The sequence below is a fragment of the Pagrus major genome, chromosome 22 (genome assembly GCF_040436345.1).
Source record: "Pagrus major chromosome 22, Pma_NU_1.0".
Lineage (NCBI taxonomy): Eukaryota > Metazoa > Chordata > Actinopteri > Spariformes > Sparidae > Pagrus > Pagrus major.
This window is the reverse complement of record NC_133236.1, coordinates 15306074-15324123: the sequence shown is the minus strand read 5'-3', so window position 1 is coordinate 15324123 and position 18050 is coordinate 15306074. Positions and strand designations below refer to the sequence as shown.

At 40.2% G+C, this 18050-nt stretch overlaps 1 protein-coding gene across 1 annotated transcript in view; it reads left to right on the top strand.

The window, feature by feature from the left end:
• The window catches only part of rngtt (RNA guanylyltransferase and 5'-phosphatase), a 101981-nt gene that overhangs the window by 13085 nt on the left and 70846 nt on the right, over nucleotides 1-18050 (top strand). Inside the window, exons 6-8 of the mRNA XM_073493477.1 lie at nucleotides 108-360; nucleotides 2654-2763; nucleotides 4406-4507. Of these exons, the coding sequence (XP_073349578.1) occupies nucleotides 108-360; nucleotides 2654-2763; nucleotides 4406-4507 (465 nt within the window). The remainder of the gene's footprint in view (nucleotides 1-107; nucleotides 361-2653; nucleotides 2764-4405; nucleotides 4508-18050) is intronic.

The following is an 18050-nucleotide window of genomic DNA, read 5'->3' as shown; positions in this document are numbered from 1 at the left end:
CGATTACCAGATCAAATGTGAAATACAGTAAGACGGAACAGAGAAATAATGTAACAAGAATACATAAAGCTCTTTAAGATTCCCCATCTGTGTTTGTGTCTTATCAGCGTCGAGGCAGCTGTGGCAGCTTTTAGCCAGGCCCGAGCCCCCGGGATCTACAAGGGAGACTACCTCAAAGAGCTTTTCCGTCGCTATGGAGACGAGGAGGACACGCCCGCAGCCCCCGCGCTCCCCGAGTGGTGCTTCGACGACGAGGACGAAGGGGAAGTGGACGATGACGGTAACGCTGTGGGCCAGGAGTCGGGCCCCAGCTCCTCTGGGTCGGGTCCCGGGAAACGAAAGAAGGAGAAGCTGAAACTGGTGAGACTTCCGGGGAAGCTCCGGGAAATGGACTGTTAAGTGGAAAATCCTTCGGTCCCTCTCCACATGACATCGAGCTTTTGCATGATGATGTAGGGTCTATAGGGAGGCTTCTCTTCTAAGTGAGAGAAATGAGACTCTTGTGTTCAATTACGTATAATAATCCAGTAAATTTGACGTTTGGATTCACCAACACTTTCCATCTCAGCTGCTGGCAGAGGTATAATTTTGATTAGATGAAAGCCGCCTCCCCATCTTTATGTAAAGCTCTCATCAGGGCCGTTCGGTGAAATTAGAAGTGTTGAATCATCTCCAGTTGCATATAATTAGCTTTTCTTCCGTTTACATTGAGCTGATGCTCTCAGCCAGACTAATTTTGAAGCTTAAATTTGAACAGCATCACCAACGTGTCCTCAGTCAAAGGCTAGGCAATGGAAAGACAACAGTAACAGTGTTTGATCAGTAGAAAGTCAATCAAAACATGGATTTGTTTTGTACAAATCACAGTTGTATCCAAATATAAACAGTGAATAGTTATTTGCCACTGTTATTGCAAAGAGTTTACTGAAAACCTGAATCAAGTCTAATCCAATTGTTGAGTTATGCAGCAGCTCATCCAGGCTGCATTACTTCACTTTCATTAAGGAATACTGTCTCTTGGTTGAGTGGCCTGTCTCAGAGTCTAGACTGGCTTTGGCTGCCATGAAAAGAAACATAATGTCTGTTCAAAAGTAGAAAAAAGTTGGCACAGCATCAAAGCAAACAGAGTCGTAACGTTTGATGATACACTACACTGCTATTTTGGATATTATGGATAAATACTAAGACTAATAGGAGTGTTTTTGCCCTGACTGTCACTCGCATAAGGTAAAAAAAAAAAAAGGTTGCAGCAAGTCCAAATAATATTCATGAAATTTTAAGATTCTAGGGTTCAACAAATAATACCACCCTTCAGTGATTCAACAATTAACAACAAAATAAAAGAAATTTTAGTTTCTTCCAAAGTTTGGTTTAGCAAACCTTTTCTTAGTAAACTATCTTCCCAAGCATATCAACAAACAATGTCTTAAACATCTCTGATGCGGACAGTTACCTTTGAACCAGTCACTTGTTTGTCTTTGTGCATATAAGGACAAATGTCTTGAAGTACAGCTGCAGGCTACCGATAAGCTAGCTGTGTCGTTCTCAATATTGCCTTTGAATTAGATGATCAAAATTGAAAACTCATTTAGTTTAAATTACGATTTAGAAACTGTGACACCCCTAAAGATCTGTGATAAATCTGCTTCTGTAAAGGGGAGGTCATGTTGCTGCAGTGTGTGTTGGGAAAGTTTCCACGTCTTGCAGGATATTACTCTCAGAATCTCTTTCATATCCAAGCATAACTGGTATTTTAACTGAAATACCCCTAACCGAAGCAATATTGAATTGAGTCGACTCTGATCGGAAATCGAATCAAATCAGGACCTTGTGAATGGAAATCAGATCGATTCAGGAAGTCAGTGTCAGTACACAGCTCTATTACTCAGTGAAGTTCAAATGGCATTGTCCTCACCTGGCTGGACAAACAAGGTTTAATTTGCTGTTAATTTGTCCTGATTTACAGGTAGATACATGAGATTAAGCAGCTGTTTAATTCACATTAACTCCCTCGAAATGGAAAAGTGGAGGATGAGATGAATCTGAACCATGACAGGACTTTCTCCTCTGAATGCAGCCATTCATACACAAAACATATGCACTGATGGCACTTTGGTGACATATATTACCATTCCACATCTGTTTCTCTTCTAATTGGCACATATTATAATATTATACCAGTTAGCAAGACTCATCTGGGAAGGAATGAGGGTTGAAAAGGTCATGCTAAAAGAGAAATGAATGAGATTAGGAAGTGGGGTGAATGAGCAAGAATCCCTTTTTAGTTGAAAAAGGAGTGCTACAGATGTCACCAGCGTAAGATGATAACTGCATAAACAAGGGTGAAGGCAGCGAGGGGTTGAGGAGAGAGGCTTCAGTAGGAGTCGAGTCTCCTGTGAGTTTAGCGGAAAAACGGCCTTTATCGATGTGGATTCATAAAGTAATTAAAGTGAGAGAGAGGTCAAAAGGAAAAGCTGGATTTATAATTTTTCTACCTGTTTTTTCTGCACACAGTGATTCATAAAGCAAAGAAGCAGCTGTTTGGAAGCTATCACCGGCATTTTAAAATGTTTTTTTTCTTGTGTGTGTGGGAGAGTGTCTCTTTAAATTCAATCCAATTCAACCTTCTGTTTTCCTTCGTTTTCCCTCCCAGGGTGCAGTGTTCCTTGAAGGCATCTCAGTGAAAGGCGTCACGCAGGTCACCACACAACCTAAACTGGGAGACATCCAAAGAAAGTGTCAGGAGATGGCCGAGTGGGACAAGTAAGAAGAACCTCTCTTTACCCTCCTCGCAGCCCTCTGGGATACTGTGTGTGTTTGTATACACATATGTGGGTGTACTGTACTGTACTGTGTTGGGAGTGACTCATTTTTCTTTTTTTTCTTTTTTTTTTTTTTTTTTAGATCTTGACACTTTCAGACAGGCGGCAGAGTCAGGAATAGATTTTTCTTTTCTATAGAGATGTGCAGCTGCAGCTTTACTGCTGCATCTTGTAACACCCCACACTGCTATTTCCACAGTTGTTGGTAGTTAATTTTTTTGTTACTGCGTGAGTGCTTTAATACAGATAAGTTGACGCTATTCAATTAAGCCATTAAGGGTTTTCACTGAGTAAAAGAATGATTCAGTAACCAAGAAGAGAACCTAATAAAATGTTAATAAGGTAAAAAGATAAATATTTGATTGTTGGATAACAGAAAACACAGGACTCGACCTAAAAATGAAGCATTACACATAAAGTTTCCATAGAAGTTAACATATTTAATTTATCTGTCATGATTCTACATTTTCTTGTATATTGTCCGAGAAGTTATTGCAATAAGCATATAATACTCACTTTAAGACCATTTTTATGCATCTGATCTAATAATGCAAGTACACTCTTTCAAGAAATGTGAAAAAATATATTGAAATATCTTTAATAAATAAAAAACAAATGAAATAAAACCACACAACCAAAACATTGAATAAAATGGGAAAAAAACACAGCGTAGGTAACATTGTAACCTACACAACTGGCCTATGCCATAGAGAGCATTTATGCATGTGTGCTGGTGTGTCTATATGGAGGTGGTGGTGGTGAGGTGTTTGCCAGCTGTACTTTTCCCTTAAACACACTGATCTTCGGGTTGCAGCTGTGTCTTTGGGCTATGCAGAGTGGACAGACAGAGTGTCTCCAGGCAGGGCTGCCTCTCCATACACACCAAGCTTAAACAACTTGTTTTTCCGCAAGCCGGCTTTGCCATCGGGCTGCATATGGAGGGGCAGCCAGCACTTTCAGCCTGTCTGCTCTCTCTAGCCTAGAGACACTCCGGCAGTGAGAAGCGGCTCTGGAGGAAAGTATAATGCAAGTAGAGCAGCAGCCGACCAGTCAGGAGGGACTGCAACAGGAGATGAGTGTGGTATGTTTACTGGGGAAACTACATGTCACAATACCCGGTATCCATTCAGGAGTGGTAGACAACCACAGGAAGATAAAATGGAAAATTAAAAATTAATAATCTGGATAAAAAAACAAACCAAACACACAAATAAGCACAAGTCCGAGTGCACAGAGGTAGCCCTTTTAATTATGATCAAGTACCCAGTTTGAACAATATGAGTGCTACAACCATTTGCAGCACTAGAACCAAAAATAAGGCGAACAGGGATGGACATGGAACAAATGCCAAAAACTGCAACCCTGCCACCTCTGCTGCAAAACAATGAGGAAAACCAAAATCTTACTGAAAGAGGCTCTGGTCATGTTTGTACACTATGTTTTAACTGAAGTACATGTACTGGTGAGGGTTTACATGAAATGGATTAGTTCTAGAGGTCAGAATGCTGAGATTCGGGTGATCACATAAATGACTGTCATTCAGAAGGATCAATATAAGCTGTGTGTGTTCATTGTTGTTGCAGGTCTGGTTTTCCTGGTGCGCAGCCTGTGTCCATGGACAGGCAAAACCTTCGTTTCCTGGAACAGAATCCATACAAAGTCAGCTGGAAAGCCGATGGCACACGGTGGGTCCATTGTTCATGGGTTTCTTTACAATAAATGACTTCTCGTCTACATATGTCGATACGGGCATCGCTCTTTGTGTCTCTAACTGGACTGATTGGCTTCTCTTCCTATTCATTAGGCTCCTTTTGAGATTCAATAGGTGTACAGTGAGTTTGTGTCTGTCAGAGTTGTGTGTAGCTGAGGTGTTAATTTTACCTTTCTGGGTTGTTAGAGAAGACTGAGAGAGAATGCTAATGTGAATCCTGTCACTTATTAGGTTTTAATCGCAGCACCTTCATCTAGCTAATCAACCTGGGCGGTCTTTAAATAGCAGTGGAGCTGTGAAATGGCTTCACTGATGGACCCACAGGAGGATCAGTGTACAGCACTTTTTCTTTCCTGTCACATTTCTGGGAGAATTTCTTATTTGCTCTCGGCTCTTTATTTTAGTATTCCAGTAGTGTGTAGCGTTCTCTCGCTGGTGCAAATGTGCTCGTGAATATTTAATGACAGCAGTCAATTTCAGAATTTTACATACCAGTGCTTTAATTTCTTGTAAGAGCCAGACTAACAGGTTACACATTTGGCCCCTGACCAACATGCTGCAGATGTGTGCGATCGACTGCTGTCGTCTGCGAATGCTTGAAAGTATTGTGAGAAAGTTTTTCTCCCGAATGTATATAAAGAGGGATTTTGAGCTCTTCCTCTCCTGCCTCGAGCTTTTGTCCTTCACCCTGTTTTTTCCTCCAGCTACTAGAGGAGGCTTTCTTCAGTCATGAGAAACGGAGAGAGAGAGAGATATAGTATGCAAGGTATGAGTCATCATCACTACTGCAGTGTAGGTGCTATGTTGAGAATATGATCTACTGCTTTCACGTAAATTTGAACACTGAAGCAGTGAAATACAAAGGTGAATTTATCAAAAAACAAGAGACGTACCTCATTAACATACAATATGAAGTCTTATTTCTAATGATCAAAACAAGATCAACAAAGGAAGGGAAGTGTGCGAGGTGAAGGGCACCTTCTCTGCTGTATACTACTAGTCACAAATGCATAAAAAATACGTTCCATAATTAAGCAACGCTGGCAATTTCAAAACAAGAAACACATGAAAGTAAAATTTTCCTATCATTATCAGTAGTTTTTGTAAAGGAGGATCTGCTGATGCACAGACTGACAGCTGAAGCCGTCTGGTCAGATTGTGCCTTAAGGGTACAGCTAGCTGCATTTCATATTTTTCTTACTGTAATAAACAAACCGTATAATGAATTTATCCAACTACCAGCTATCCAAAATATGTTGTATGTTGTGCAGATTGAAAGCCCTCTGAGATAAATCTGTGATTTTAAGCTTTATACAGTTGATGCACATTCCCTGAACTTGAATTCTGGGAATGTAGCCAGAACTTCATATATACACCGATCAGAACCACCTATTTCATATCTGCCATTGGGGAGTGTCGTTGCCATGAGGGTGTGTACTTTGTCCACAACGGTGCTTGGATGGGTGGTGTGTGTCAAGTGGCATCCACGTGAATGCCACGATCCGAGGTTTCCCAGCAGGACGTTGCATTTTAAAGAGATGATCAGTGTTATTCACTTCCCCTGTCAGTGGTTTTAATGTTGTGACTGATCGGTGTATCCTTTTGTGCCATATACCTCTTTTGTTTTCAAAAACAATTAAAAACACATCACAACACTGTTGGCAGGGTGCTGCTTCATTATGACAAACGAGAGGTAGGGTAGTTAATTGGAGTCAATTCAATATTCTCTTGGATGCTGAATGTTTCTTATTCCATGGCAGAAAATAGTCCCCAACAATTGCAATACTTCCTCCAGTTTGAGAAAGCTACAGCGTCCAGCCTTTTAGGAATGGCTAAGCTTCTTTGTGCCCCTGAAGCGGCGATGGCCATGTCCGGAGGCATTATGTTTTCAAGTTGTAAACACATTATCTCAAGAATGCCTTGAGGTAATTTCTTCAACTTTGGCCCTAATGTCGACTTGGACTCACTTTTGTCCAGTATGCAACAATATATATGATAATTGTGACAACATTGACAACAAGTGTCTAAATGGATAAAATGATGTAGGGATGACATTTTATATCCAAAAGGTATAAAGGTCAGCTTCTGTGTGTCATCATAATGTTGTGCAAAAAATGTTCTGGCCATTGTTCATCACCAAAGACAGACGTAATACCGTTTTAATAATTTAACTATATTTTTGTCTGACAATTTTAAAGATTTACAGGGGAACAAGCGGATTTTGGGTTGAGTTGTGAAAGACGAACCAACATGTTGTTGGTTTCTGTCTTTTATTGGAATTCGTTGACAAAAAACACAGTCCAGTCCTTGATGTAGTCTTAGAGCTTTTCTAAATTAATATTAGTTAAACATAAGTGTTTGGAGTTAAGCTGAATGACGATGGCTTTTGTCTCTTCAGAGCTTGTATGAGCGATGGCTCTGTTCTAGGCCCACCCACCAGAATAATTCGGAGTTTAGTCTCACCAGCACATATTGCGCTTGAGTCTAATTGAGAGCCTAATACATTTATCCTTAATGTAATTCAATCAGTGCCGTGTGTGTGTGTTACAGTGGAGATGAGAGGCTCTTGAAAACATGATACTCTATATTTGTCATTATTATACATAATGTTAATGCTGACCTAATACATGCAACCCTTGTTTTTATGACCACTCAACTTGGTTTCCAGACATCTGGGGCTCCATGTATAAGGGGAAACTGGGAGATGCGCTGTGCAGTAAAACTTTCTCAAACCAAACAACAGTATAACAGCATAGGAAGTGTTGGCACATCAGTGGTTTTTGGACTATCAAAACATATGCATCTCCTAACTCCTGAGTTTTGAACTTTGTTGACAGTCTTCGGCAGAAACTTGAAGTTGCTTTCCACTCCTCACTATGTGTAGATAACCGCAGAACTTTAGCATATTTACATGGAAAAAAGTTTTATTTGTTAGACAGTAAACTTTGATGTGAACTGTGTTTTGCCAGCATGGTGCCAGTCTCCTGTCGGTGTTTGTTTCGCTTATTTCCGCTCTTAGCCGACGGCAGCATTGTGTCTTTATCATAATTTTTTCCGGAAAATTGACACACAGCAGGCTATACGGTACGTCTGACAATCTTTATAGGAACTCGCTGAAAGGATGTGGTGTCGTTAGGCAGTGATTCTCACAATTGTTGCCCTGCTGTTATCTGCATGCATGCAGTAAGGCAAGGCTGTGCTCTTACTTGGGGGAAACTTACCATTATGGATGCATGTTGAGAGTAAAGAGTCTTTATTCTGTCTGTGAGGGACAGTCTGTTCTTTCCTGCTGTTGATCTGATATTACTTTATTCGACTGAACTGAGAGAAACGGATCACCACTTTTTTTAAAGCCTGCCTCGTCTGAGTTTTAATTTATCCAGCGAAATAGCCACATCTTTCATACAAGATTGGCTTTTGTGTAAAACTGAATTCACACAAAAGAAGTGATAATGAGAGACAGTTTTGTTAAAAAAGAAAAAAAAAAATTCCATCAGGGTTTTATTTTTTTTTTTTAGATTAAAATTCCTCAGATGTGGTTAGTCATTACGTCGGGACAATATATCAGATTGAAGGACAACAAACACAAAATGAGCTCTTTTGTGGTGTCAGTGCAAATAAGGAAACAAGGGATGCACAAATATAATGGAAAAAAACATTGGTTTTGACCTTTCCACCAGTGTCGTGAGCGTTACTTTTGAAAGTAACTTGTTGCATTACAAAATCACTGCCATTAAAAAGTAGCTGGTTACGTGACAGCGTTACCTACTAAGAAAAGTAACTTGTTAGAGTCACTGCTTGTATTGTCCAGAGGATCAACTCCACTCTGCCGGCTTGAAATAACAGGAATTACAGACGCTGTATCCCCTTCACAGCTCTTTAATAATCTTTTATACTTGATTAGAAAACATGGAGTACAGCTTTTGTGCACCTGTGGATCGACAGATGCGTAAGAGAAGACCAAAGGCCGACGAAATTAGGAAAAAACTCTTTCACACCGTTCACCTCACTTGCGATGAATTTTAATGACAACGTTTCGGTACACAGACCTTCATCAGGTTATCTCAAATACTAGATAACCTGATGAAGGTCTCTGTACCGAAACAGTGTTATTAAAATTCGATGTCGGCGCATCAACAAATTGATTCCACTTTAAACACCATTTCCTCTGCTCTGTTTATCCTAAAATCTCTCTGATGATGAAAAAGTATGAATTCTGACAAATAAGCTGTAATCTTTGGAGGACTTGCAAAGCATCAAATAAGATTCATGAGTTTTGATGTTTTTGTTCATTTTCAGTGAGATTAACTGATTGCAGCGGTGCAGCGTGAGCTCAATTTGTCATACTCGCCAGGCATTGCAAACAGTGAACAGAGAATTACTTATTAAATGCCCCACTTTCTATCCAGTGGCATTTTTAGGACCTGAAATGGATTTTTAATAGGAAATTTGTCTCTTCAAGGTGGTCCAGAAAGATTTCCCCTCTCTGCCTGTTGCCCGAGGGTCTCATTTAGGTATTACATATTCTAAATCCCTCCAGCTTTCCTTTGTTACTTGGGCAAAGATTAGAATGTTTGCCATTCTTGTGCAAGTCATTTTACTTTTAAAATGAGTAATTTCCTACAAAAGCATAGTTTTCTGCAGGAAAAGGTGAACAACAACGGACTTCCTCTCAGGCCCACATGAACGGTTCAGCCTCATTTTTTGGCTGCCGAGCAATGCATCAACATTTCTGACAATCAAAGTGCCTTGCTCAGTAACACACAATACCGTGACAAAGTACTCAGCCAACCCATTTTACCTCAAAATATTATTCAGCCCTCCCTGACGCACAGACCCTGTCACCGCCTGCTATCTGCCAAGAAGGTGGCTTCTAATGGGCTTTGGAAAGGACAGCAACATCAGTGGATTTGCAAAGAGGGGAAAGAAAGTCAGTGTTGGGTTTTTTAATCATCTTGTTGTAGAGCCTTCTGTCAGTGGTTGATTGGTTTGTGCCCCAGAGAGGGAGAGGAGGAGGGAAAAAGGCCAATTACGTCCTCGAGACTTTAAACAAACAATGCTGCTACTTGGACTTTATTAGAGAAACTGGACTTCCTACTCAGAGTCCACTGCTATCCCCAACCATTACTTCAGTCACTCTGAAGGATCAATAATCAGATGTTTTCCTTTGATTTGCCAGATTAGATCCTCACTCATCTATAATAGCTGTCTTCTCTTAATTGGCTGGTTATTTTCAGAGCATTATTACTTGTGTTGTACCGTCTCTGCTGGTTATTGAGTTAATTTATAACATCTATAACCCTGCTTAGTGGAGAGCATGTATGCTAGACTGAATCAATATCTGCTTTCCTCTTGGGTTAACATTGTTACTGAAACTTTGGGCTGCTTATTTTGTGCATCGGTGGCAAGAAGAATGAACACGGATTTCTGCTCACAAAAGCAGAAACTGTGTAACAAGGAATTTGTCAACGGCATTACTGCTCATTTTTGTTTACTACTACACCTGCTCCGTAATGCTTTATCAAAGAAACCACTGGGGCATGAGTTGCAAATGCTTTATTGTGGGTTAGTTGAGCTTTCGGAGACAGTTTGTACTTCTCTACATCGCTTACCTTGTGTTTGTCACTCTTCAGCAGCAGAGGCTGTGGTTAGTTTAGACTTGACTTTTGTCACATCGGATGTTATTTTGTCATAACATCTGGAGTAACATCTTTCTGTTGTAAAACGTTGGGAAGCAGTTCCTTATCAGAGGCGGGGAAGTTACCTGTGAGTGCATTTGCCTTAACAACATTACAATCTTGAGGTTTATAAAGACTTATAATTAATGAAAACTAACTGGTTGCTTTGGTAATGTGAAGCATTTAGGGCTGTCTCCCTTGTAGTGGATGGGACAGTTCCCAACAGGGCTAACACCAAAGTTAAATTGGGGAGGAACTCCCATTGTGTTTTGTCTGAAAAAGAACACATAGTTTCATGATGTTGTGAAACCGCAGACGAGGTAATGTATTCAAACGTTTTCACGTCGTGTTCAGTTAAGTTTGCTGACTTCCTCCCTCACTCTCTGATGTTTCCCCTGGAAGTTATTGCGAAAGGTGACTGAATAAAAGGCCATTATCTTTAGTAAACTTTTGGATTTCTCTTGGTTTGAGCATTGTTGGAAACACTCTCACTGTCTCTCATTCACTCTATGGAGAACGCCGGTGTTGTGTCAAAGTCTGTTCCCTCCCTGATATGTGATTCACCTTCCCCCCGGGACTTGGGACGGTTCAAAACTGGCATTTTTTTGTTTTACTAGATCAGAAACAACCAGGTGTCCTTTTGAAGCACTGAGCTCAGGGTTTCTTATGGTTGTTTTTTACTTTGGGCAGTAGCCAGGCTGCTACCGGTAGCCCTGTTGCTATGTGATAGTGGCGCCAACAGTAATACCACAGTGAAATGCTACAAGGGGGGGAAGTTAAAAAGTTGTCTATCTCTGCTTTATCCAAAAGAAAAAGAATCTGGCTGGTGTAATTTCACAAGTCTATCAAATGTGATAATGTTGCCAGAAGATCACCACATCAAACAGAGAAATATACGATGTGCCATGTGCAGTATGTACTCCACATCATCGGAAGATGGATCTTTCTGTCATGACTCTTAACTCTGTCTGAAAAAAAAGAGAAATCAACACGTTCTTGCATCTGGTCTGGGTATCAGTCCTGCCTGTTGATGCACCACTAATGATGTGCAAAGCTGCTGGATCTGATCTAAGACCTCCCCTGGAGCTCAGCTGCTCTCAGTCATGCCACGGGACTTGGCTGGCAAAGCCCACACAATGGCCGCCTGTGCCTCATTAGGGCTAAAGTGCTCAGGGGACGGGGCTCGGGGATGTGGCGAAAATCCGAGGCTCACTGCGTCCATCAGAGGACAAGAGCGGAAAGGGAAGGATCGAGAAGACAGGGAGGGACGCACACTTGTGTGAATAAAGGAGCACTTTGAGTTGAATATTTTCCTACTGGTCATAAATGGAGAATACAGCGTCTGCTGTTACCATAACTTCAGAGAGGAAATGGGGAAGATGAATACGGTGAAACTGATGAAGGAGAGGACCACTGGGTGTAACGCAGCACTAATGGTCTCCCTCTGCTCAGTTCTCAACATACTTGACAGCGTTAGCCATGGCTTACTGGCCAATTAGACAGCAGGAGAACCACTTCTGCTGAGTGTGGACCTGTTGTGTCCTCTCTGTTTGACAGATCTGCTCTGATGCGACACTTTGCCTATCTGTCTGATCTTGTCAGACACTGGTCCCTTTCTCAGATAAAAGATATCATCCCTTTGCACAAGAGGATTTTCCTAACCGTGGGAATCATCATTTGCCAAAACGAGCCATCCAGACATTTCCTGTTAAGTCTTTTTAATGCTCCCATTGCGTCCAATCCCGCCCTGAAAATGTAGGTGCAGCTATATCTGGCCCACTCACCATTCTTTCCTTCTCCTCCCACGTTTTTGTTTTTTTCTCATAGTTTCCACAAGACTTTTGGATGACAAGACTTTTGGTTGACCCTGATTTATATCTTAAGGCAAACTTTTTGTCTCCCTCTCCTTTCAAGACTGAAGGGGGAGGGCGGTCAATCTCAAAGCTTGGAGCTCTCTATTGGTCTCTCTTAAAACTGAAGAGTGTGCTGAGGGGTTATGATTAGGGTTGTACCGATCCGATCACGTGACTCGGAAATCGGGGCCGATCACGCCACTGAAGACTCGATCGGGACTCGGACGTTACGACCCGATCAGAGATCGGTTTTATATATATTTATTTAGTCATTATTTGTATTAGATTGTTGATATATGGGCTATTGGTGATTCAAAATAAAAAAAATAAAATGAGTATTTACTACCACCGTTTACGACATGCGCATGCGCAGAAGACCAGCACGCCAGTTTGTTTTGAAGCGGAGTGGCGAGTTGTGGCGCACCATGTCTGCTGTGTGGAAGTATTTTAAAGTGAGTGACGAGAATGATGCAGTTGCAAACTGTCAGATATGTAAATTTGGGATATCGAGGGGTGGTAAAATATAATAAAAAATAAGGGACACCTTGGATAGTTTTCTTCGATCTTTTTAATTTTTTAAATGTATTATAAGAGTATCGGATCGGGACTCGGTATCGGCAGATACTCAAAAATCAAAGGACTCGGACTCGTATCGGGGGCAAAAAACCCTGATCGGAGCATCCCTAGTTATGATAACCTCTTTTCTTCGCCATTCTGCTGGAAGAGTTTTTGAGTATGTCTAGCATCTCTTCTCCCGCCCGCCTCCCCCCAAAACAAAAACCTTCATTGAAATGCTCACTGACTGTACAGGGAGTGCCACCCACCCACGCTGTTATTCCTGGAGGTACATAAAAGCAGAGCGTTTATCAAAGACAACAGCTTTTTGTGAAGCTGATGGTTTCCCACCCAACTTTACTTCCATCACAACAATAACTAGACATTCTGTGCCACTTTGAAAGATTGTTCTGTCCAGTTAGCCACTGACAGTAGTAATTCCCTCAGAGCTCAATAGTAATTTCACACACCATGCTGCGCCTCAGAATTGACGGACATTTTGAAAAAGACCTGGCCTCTCAAGGAAACACACTTTGGCTTCATACTGCATGGATAAGTGTGTTTTTGCACTAAAGCTTGAAAGGAAAATAACAAGGGGAATAAAAATGATCCCATTCATTTATATTATCTATGATTTCTTAGGTGTGCAGTTTTCTGTTGTTTATGGGTTGTAATTTGGTACACGCATCAGCCTGATTTTGAAATGTCACTTTTTCCAAATATTTTTATTGATTCTCAACCATGATTTGGCTCAACCTGTTATTACGCCCCTCTGCTCACCCTACTCAGTGTTCTTCAATCCTCAGGGACCCATGTCCTTCATGTTTTTAATGTTCCCCTGCCCCGAAACACCTGATTTATAATGATCAGCTCGTCATAAAGCTCTGCTGAAGCCTGAAAACAACCCATTCATTTGAATCTGGTGTGTCGGGGCACAGAAACATTTAAAACTTGAAGTACAGTGATTGTCGAGGGCCAGAAATAAAGAATACTGCTGTAGCTCATTTACTTAGCATGCTGCTTTTTGGCTTCACAGAGGTAAATAATCATTGTTGTGATATCATACTAGAGCTGAAATGATCAATGGACCATCAGATCGCAACCATTCTGATATGATAGGATATGAGATACATTATTCCCCTGGGGGAACCTGAGTGCCAACGTATAGGACAAAAGAAAAAGGTGTACATATCTCAAGGCAGTGATTGTTTGACATCAACATATTCATGGATACCAACATTACCACAATCCTTTAAATGATCACAGTCCTAGTCATCAACATAATATCATCATCAACATTATTAGCGTTGACAGTCAGTGACAAAGAGAGATGGATTCCTTAGATTGTTTTTTAGAGCAAAATTACTAAACGTCCTCTGATCTCATCTTCTCCCGTATGTACATTTGTATTATGTTATTGTAAATTAAATTACTGAGATTGGCTGTTAGCTGGACAAAACGACCAAAATTGACTTCGCTTTCCAAGGCATTTTTCACAATGCCCTTGCACCTCTTAGACAAAGAGTTGATCTTAAGGACACACAATATAGTTTTTTGTTTAAGCAAATCCCAATAACCGATTATTTCTTCTCCTATCTTCTCCTCCTATCTTGTTCTTCTTCTATCTTCTCCTCCTCCTATCTTCTCCTTCTTCTCTTTCTCCTCCCACTCCTCCTATCTTCTCCTTCTTTGTCTTCTTCTCCTCCTCCTTTCTTCTCCTCCTCTTCCTCCTCCTCCTTCTTCTTCTTCTCCTTCTTCTTCTTCTTCTTCTCCTTCTTCTTCTTCTTCTTCTTCTTCGTTGTCTCCTTATCGGCTGATATTCTTAATATATACATACACAGAATATATACATAAAAACACTTGTGACAAAGTTATGTATCTAATGGAAGCAGGATATTTACAATTTAACACACATTTAACACATTTTATTACAACATGCAAGCCGATACAATATGTCTGGGATAGGCCAACATCGGCTAAGCCATACATCATTTCAGCTCTAAACCTTTAAGTATGACCCTTCTAAAAGGCACAGTTCAGCTTTCAGTGCTGACTTTTGTCGGCTGGTGTATTATTCTACACGCACCCTTTCCTGGCAGCTCGTCAAGTTTCCCACTTTGAACCAGCTGGTATCGATGGTATATTTATTATGTCTAATCCCTTTGTGATAATGGTGCGAGAGTCACAGCAGGTATGAGAAATGCATGGCTTTGTCAGTGGGGAAGTCATTAATCTCAGTTCCACCCTTCAGTCTGTGTTGCCTCTGAGTTTGTACACCTTCAAAGCTTTCTTCCTGTTTTCATGGCATAACTTATCCAATATGTTAAAGTAACATGATAATAAGCTTCTATTTTCTGCGGCAATGATGAGAATACTTGACCTTTGAAAATGTAGCCAGCCTGCAGTTGCTCATTAAGACATTAGTTCATCCTGCTTTATTCCCCTCTTGGTATTTTGTGTTAAAGAGCAGCAGGCAGCTCACAAAGTGTAATTAGGTTCATAAGAGGTGTGTAATAAAGCCGCCAGATTGCGAAAAATGTACATTTGTCAGTTGAGTTTTGGGTTTTTTTAATCGGTCAAGTCATAGAAACAGTCATTATCGAGCTCTCCTTGAGAACAGAGAACAGAACAACAACATGCCTCAAAGGAGATAACAAAGATAAGCCCTCTCCAGAAAACTCACTAATCAACCAAAAGACACAAATATGCAATTATACATGGTGCAGAAATAATCAGTAATTAGCAAATTGGTGATGAACAGAAAAATTAGTCATTTCTTCAGCATAAATGGCAAACATTTTTCTCTGTTTTTTTATATTATTGGAAGATAAATTTTGTTGTTTTTTTTACAGACAAAGAAGATATTTCAAGTCAACATTTGACATTTTATCAAAAAAATGTGCAAAAATTAAATGTGCAGCTCTTATTTACATGGAAATACCACATTTAGAAGATTGATATGAGCTTCTAAGTAACAGAAATGCATGCATCCCGCTAAATTACAGTGTTAACGAAGCAGTTGGATGAAGATCTTTCAGCAGTGAACGCTCACTGTTGTAACAGTTGACGACTATTCTGGAGGAGAGCACAAAGGCATCTCTGGTGCCTGTGATTCTGGGCGTGGCCCGTCTTTTCTCTTTTCTTTTCTCGTCTTTTGGAACCAACAGAAGGGAGGATTAAGGATTTTGTCTGTTTGCTGTCCCTCATTTGAATTTGTATATAATGTTTGCCGGCTCAGTGATCAGCCGACTCTGTTGATCAAACAATAAACATTTGGTATGAACGGTTTGCTTACAATCGTGCCTGTCTGGATATTATTCAGATATGTTTTATTGCATTTTGTTGCCACACCTGCATATTTTGCTCTATAGATTACAAGATGATTGATTGTATGGAGGTTCTATTTTATTTTATCCAGATTGGCCCCTTATTTATGTAATGATGACTTTTCTTTTAGGAAGTCGGTGACCTCCGTACAAATAACTCATCTTAAATGGTTTAATTCAGCCCCAATCAAACTGAAATATTGCATCATATGCTTCATATTAGGGTAATCATTTTAAATTGAGCTGCTGAAATTGTAATTTGGTTTCAAATGATTTGGATGACTACTGTCCAGATGGGGTGTTTACACTATAACAGATCAGCTCATATGGAACGAGAGCTGTTGGCAGCTTATACCTCCCAGAATTATTCCTCAAAGCGTGCACTCATGTTTTAAGAATATTCCCCTTCCATTGTCGTAGTTCTTAGAGTGGAGATGGAGGTATATGGCTGTGTGCATGTCTGCACTTCATGCTTCAACAGCCTGCCACACCTGTGAGCACAATGTAGAGGAAGAGTGGAGGCAAATTAATACCAGACAATTGCTCATATCGTGACCCATGCTGGTAAGCTGGCCTATTTTGACAGCTTTTTCAACAGTCTAACGGTCACTGCGCTCAAGTTTTTGAATCTCCCAGTCGAATGGACTCGTGGATAAAAAGTAATCTTTTCGAATTCCTCCATTGGTTCAGCTTAATTTGGCTTTTACTGAAGCCCAAACAGAATAACATGGACAAAATATCAGTGAAACCCCCGCAGTGTAGTGCAGTCTAATCCGATAATACCAGCAGGAATAGACGTCTTAACAGAAACGTATCATTTAAATATTAATAATGATAGTATATGTTGTAGAAATACTTCAGTGGATTACATATGTTTAGTGAAAGTGATTTAAAAGTTGCTACAGAGTCGTTTCAGCACATTTTTCTTTGTTATATATCCCTGCAGAAGTTCAATTTATGGGAGACTGGAAACAATTTTTATATTTTCATGTTGGTGTTAATCTCACCTGCAAAGGCTGGCCATGGATTAGTTGAGCTCTGTGCTCATGCAAACAAGTCACCTAACCACTGGTGATGTATGCAATATGAAGATAGAGTAATCTCCTGCGAGCTTTTTTTGTATCGGTGTGAGGCAAACGGGGACAATTGTAATAGAAAAGCGAACATTTTATTCACATGGCTGTGAATAGTCCAGTCAGTATTCGTGGACTGAAAACTGCTCTTTTATTAACCTGAAGTATTTATGAGAGGTAAAAGTTTGAGGTTTCTGCCAAACACTGAGCAAAAAGACTCTCCGTTTGATAGTTCAGCTAGATAAAAGGAAATGTGACGGCTTTGGTATTTCGTTGTAATTATCAGGTATCTGCTCACTGATCCTTCCTTTCTCAGTCATGATAAAAGCTCTTTCGCCTTCACCTTTTGTTTTATTTGAACTGAACACAACCAATTTGCACATTAGAGATATGCACAGTCTTTGTTGTTTTGTGTTGCTGAGTGGAACCCAAATCTCAAGTGTTGTTTGTCTTTGCTCACAGCGATTCTATAGTGAGATTACCATATTAAGTCCTCCAAAAAAAAAAAAAACTGATTAAAGAAAATTATAGGCACCATTGTTTGTCTGGAGGAATGAAATTTAAGCAGAGCAATGTTTAATTATTTGAGTGTCACGGGGGTCATAATAGTCGATGATGAGCCAAAGAAACAATCCGACGCCCTGCTCCTGAAATGGAGAACTCTGCATGTCTAATCAGTTACATAAGTGTTTTTTTCTTTTAATTTTATGCTTTTATATTGTGTGTAACCACGTGTGCAGAGGGCTGGGCACTATATCAGTATTACATCATTATTGGTAATTAATCTCTAGATGGTGGACATTGTTATATTGTGATTTTGCACAAGCGTTGTCTTTTCTGAATTTACCGACGCCTCTACTTGTTCTGATACCTACCTTTACCCAATTAGTCAGCATATCCACATTACTGATGATTATATTCATCAAAAATCTCAAATATTTTATGAAAGTATTAATATTCACACCTACAATATCGTCACAATATCGATATGAAGGTATTTGGTCAAAAATAATGTGATGTTTTATTTTTTAT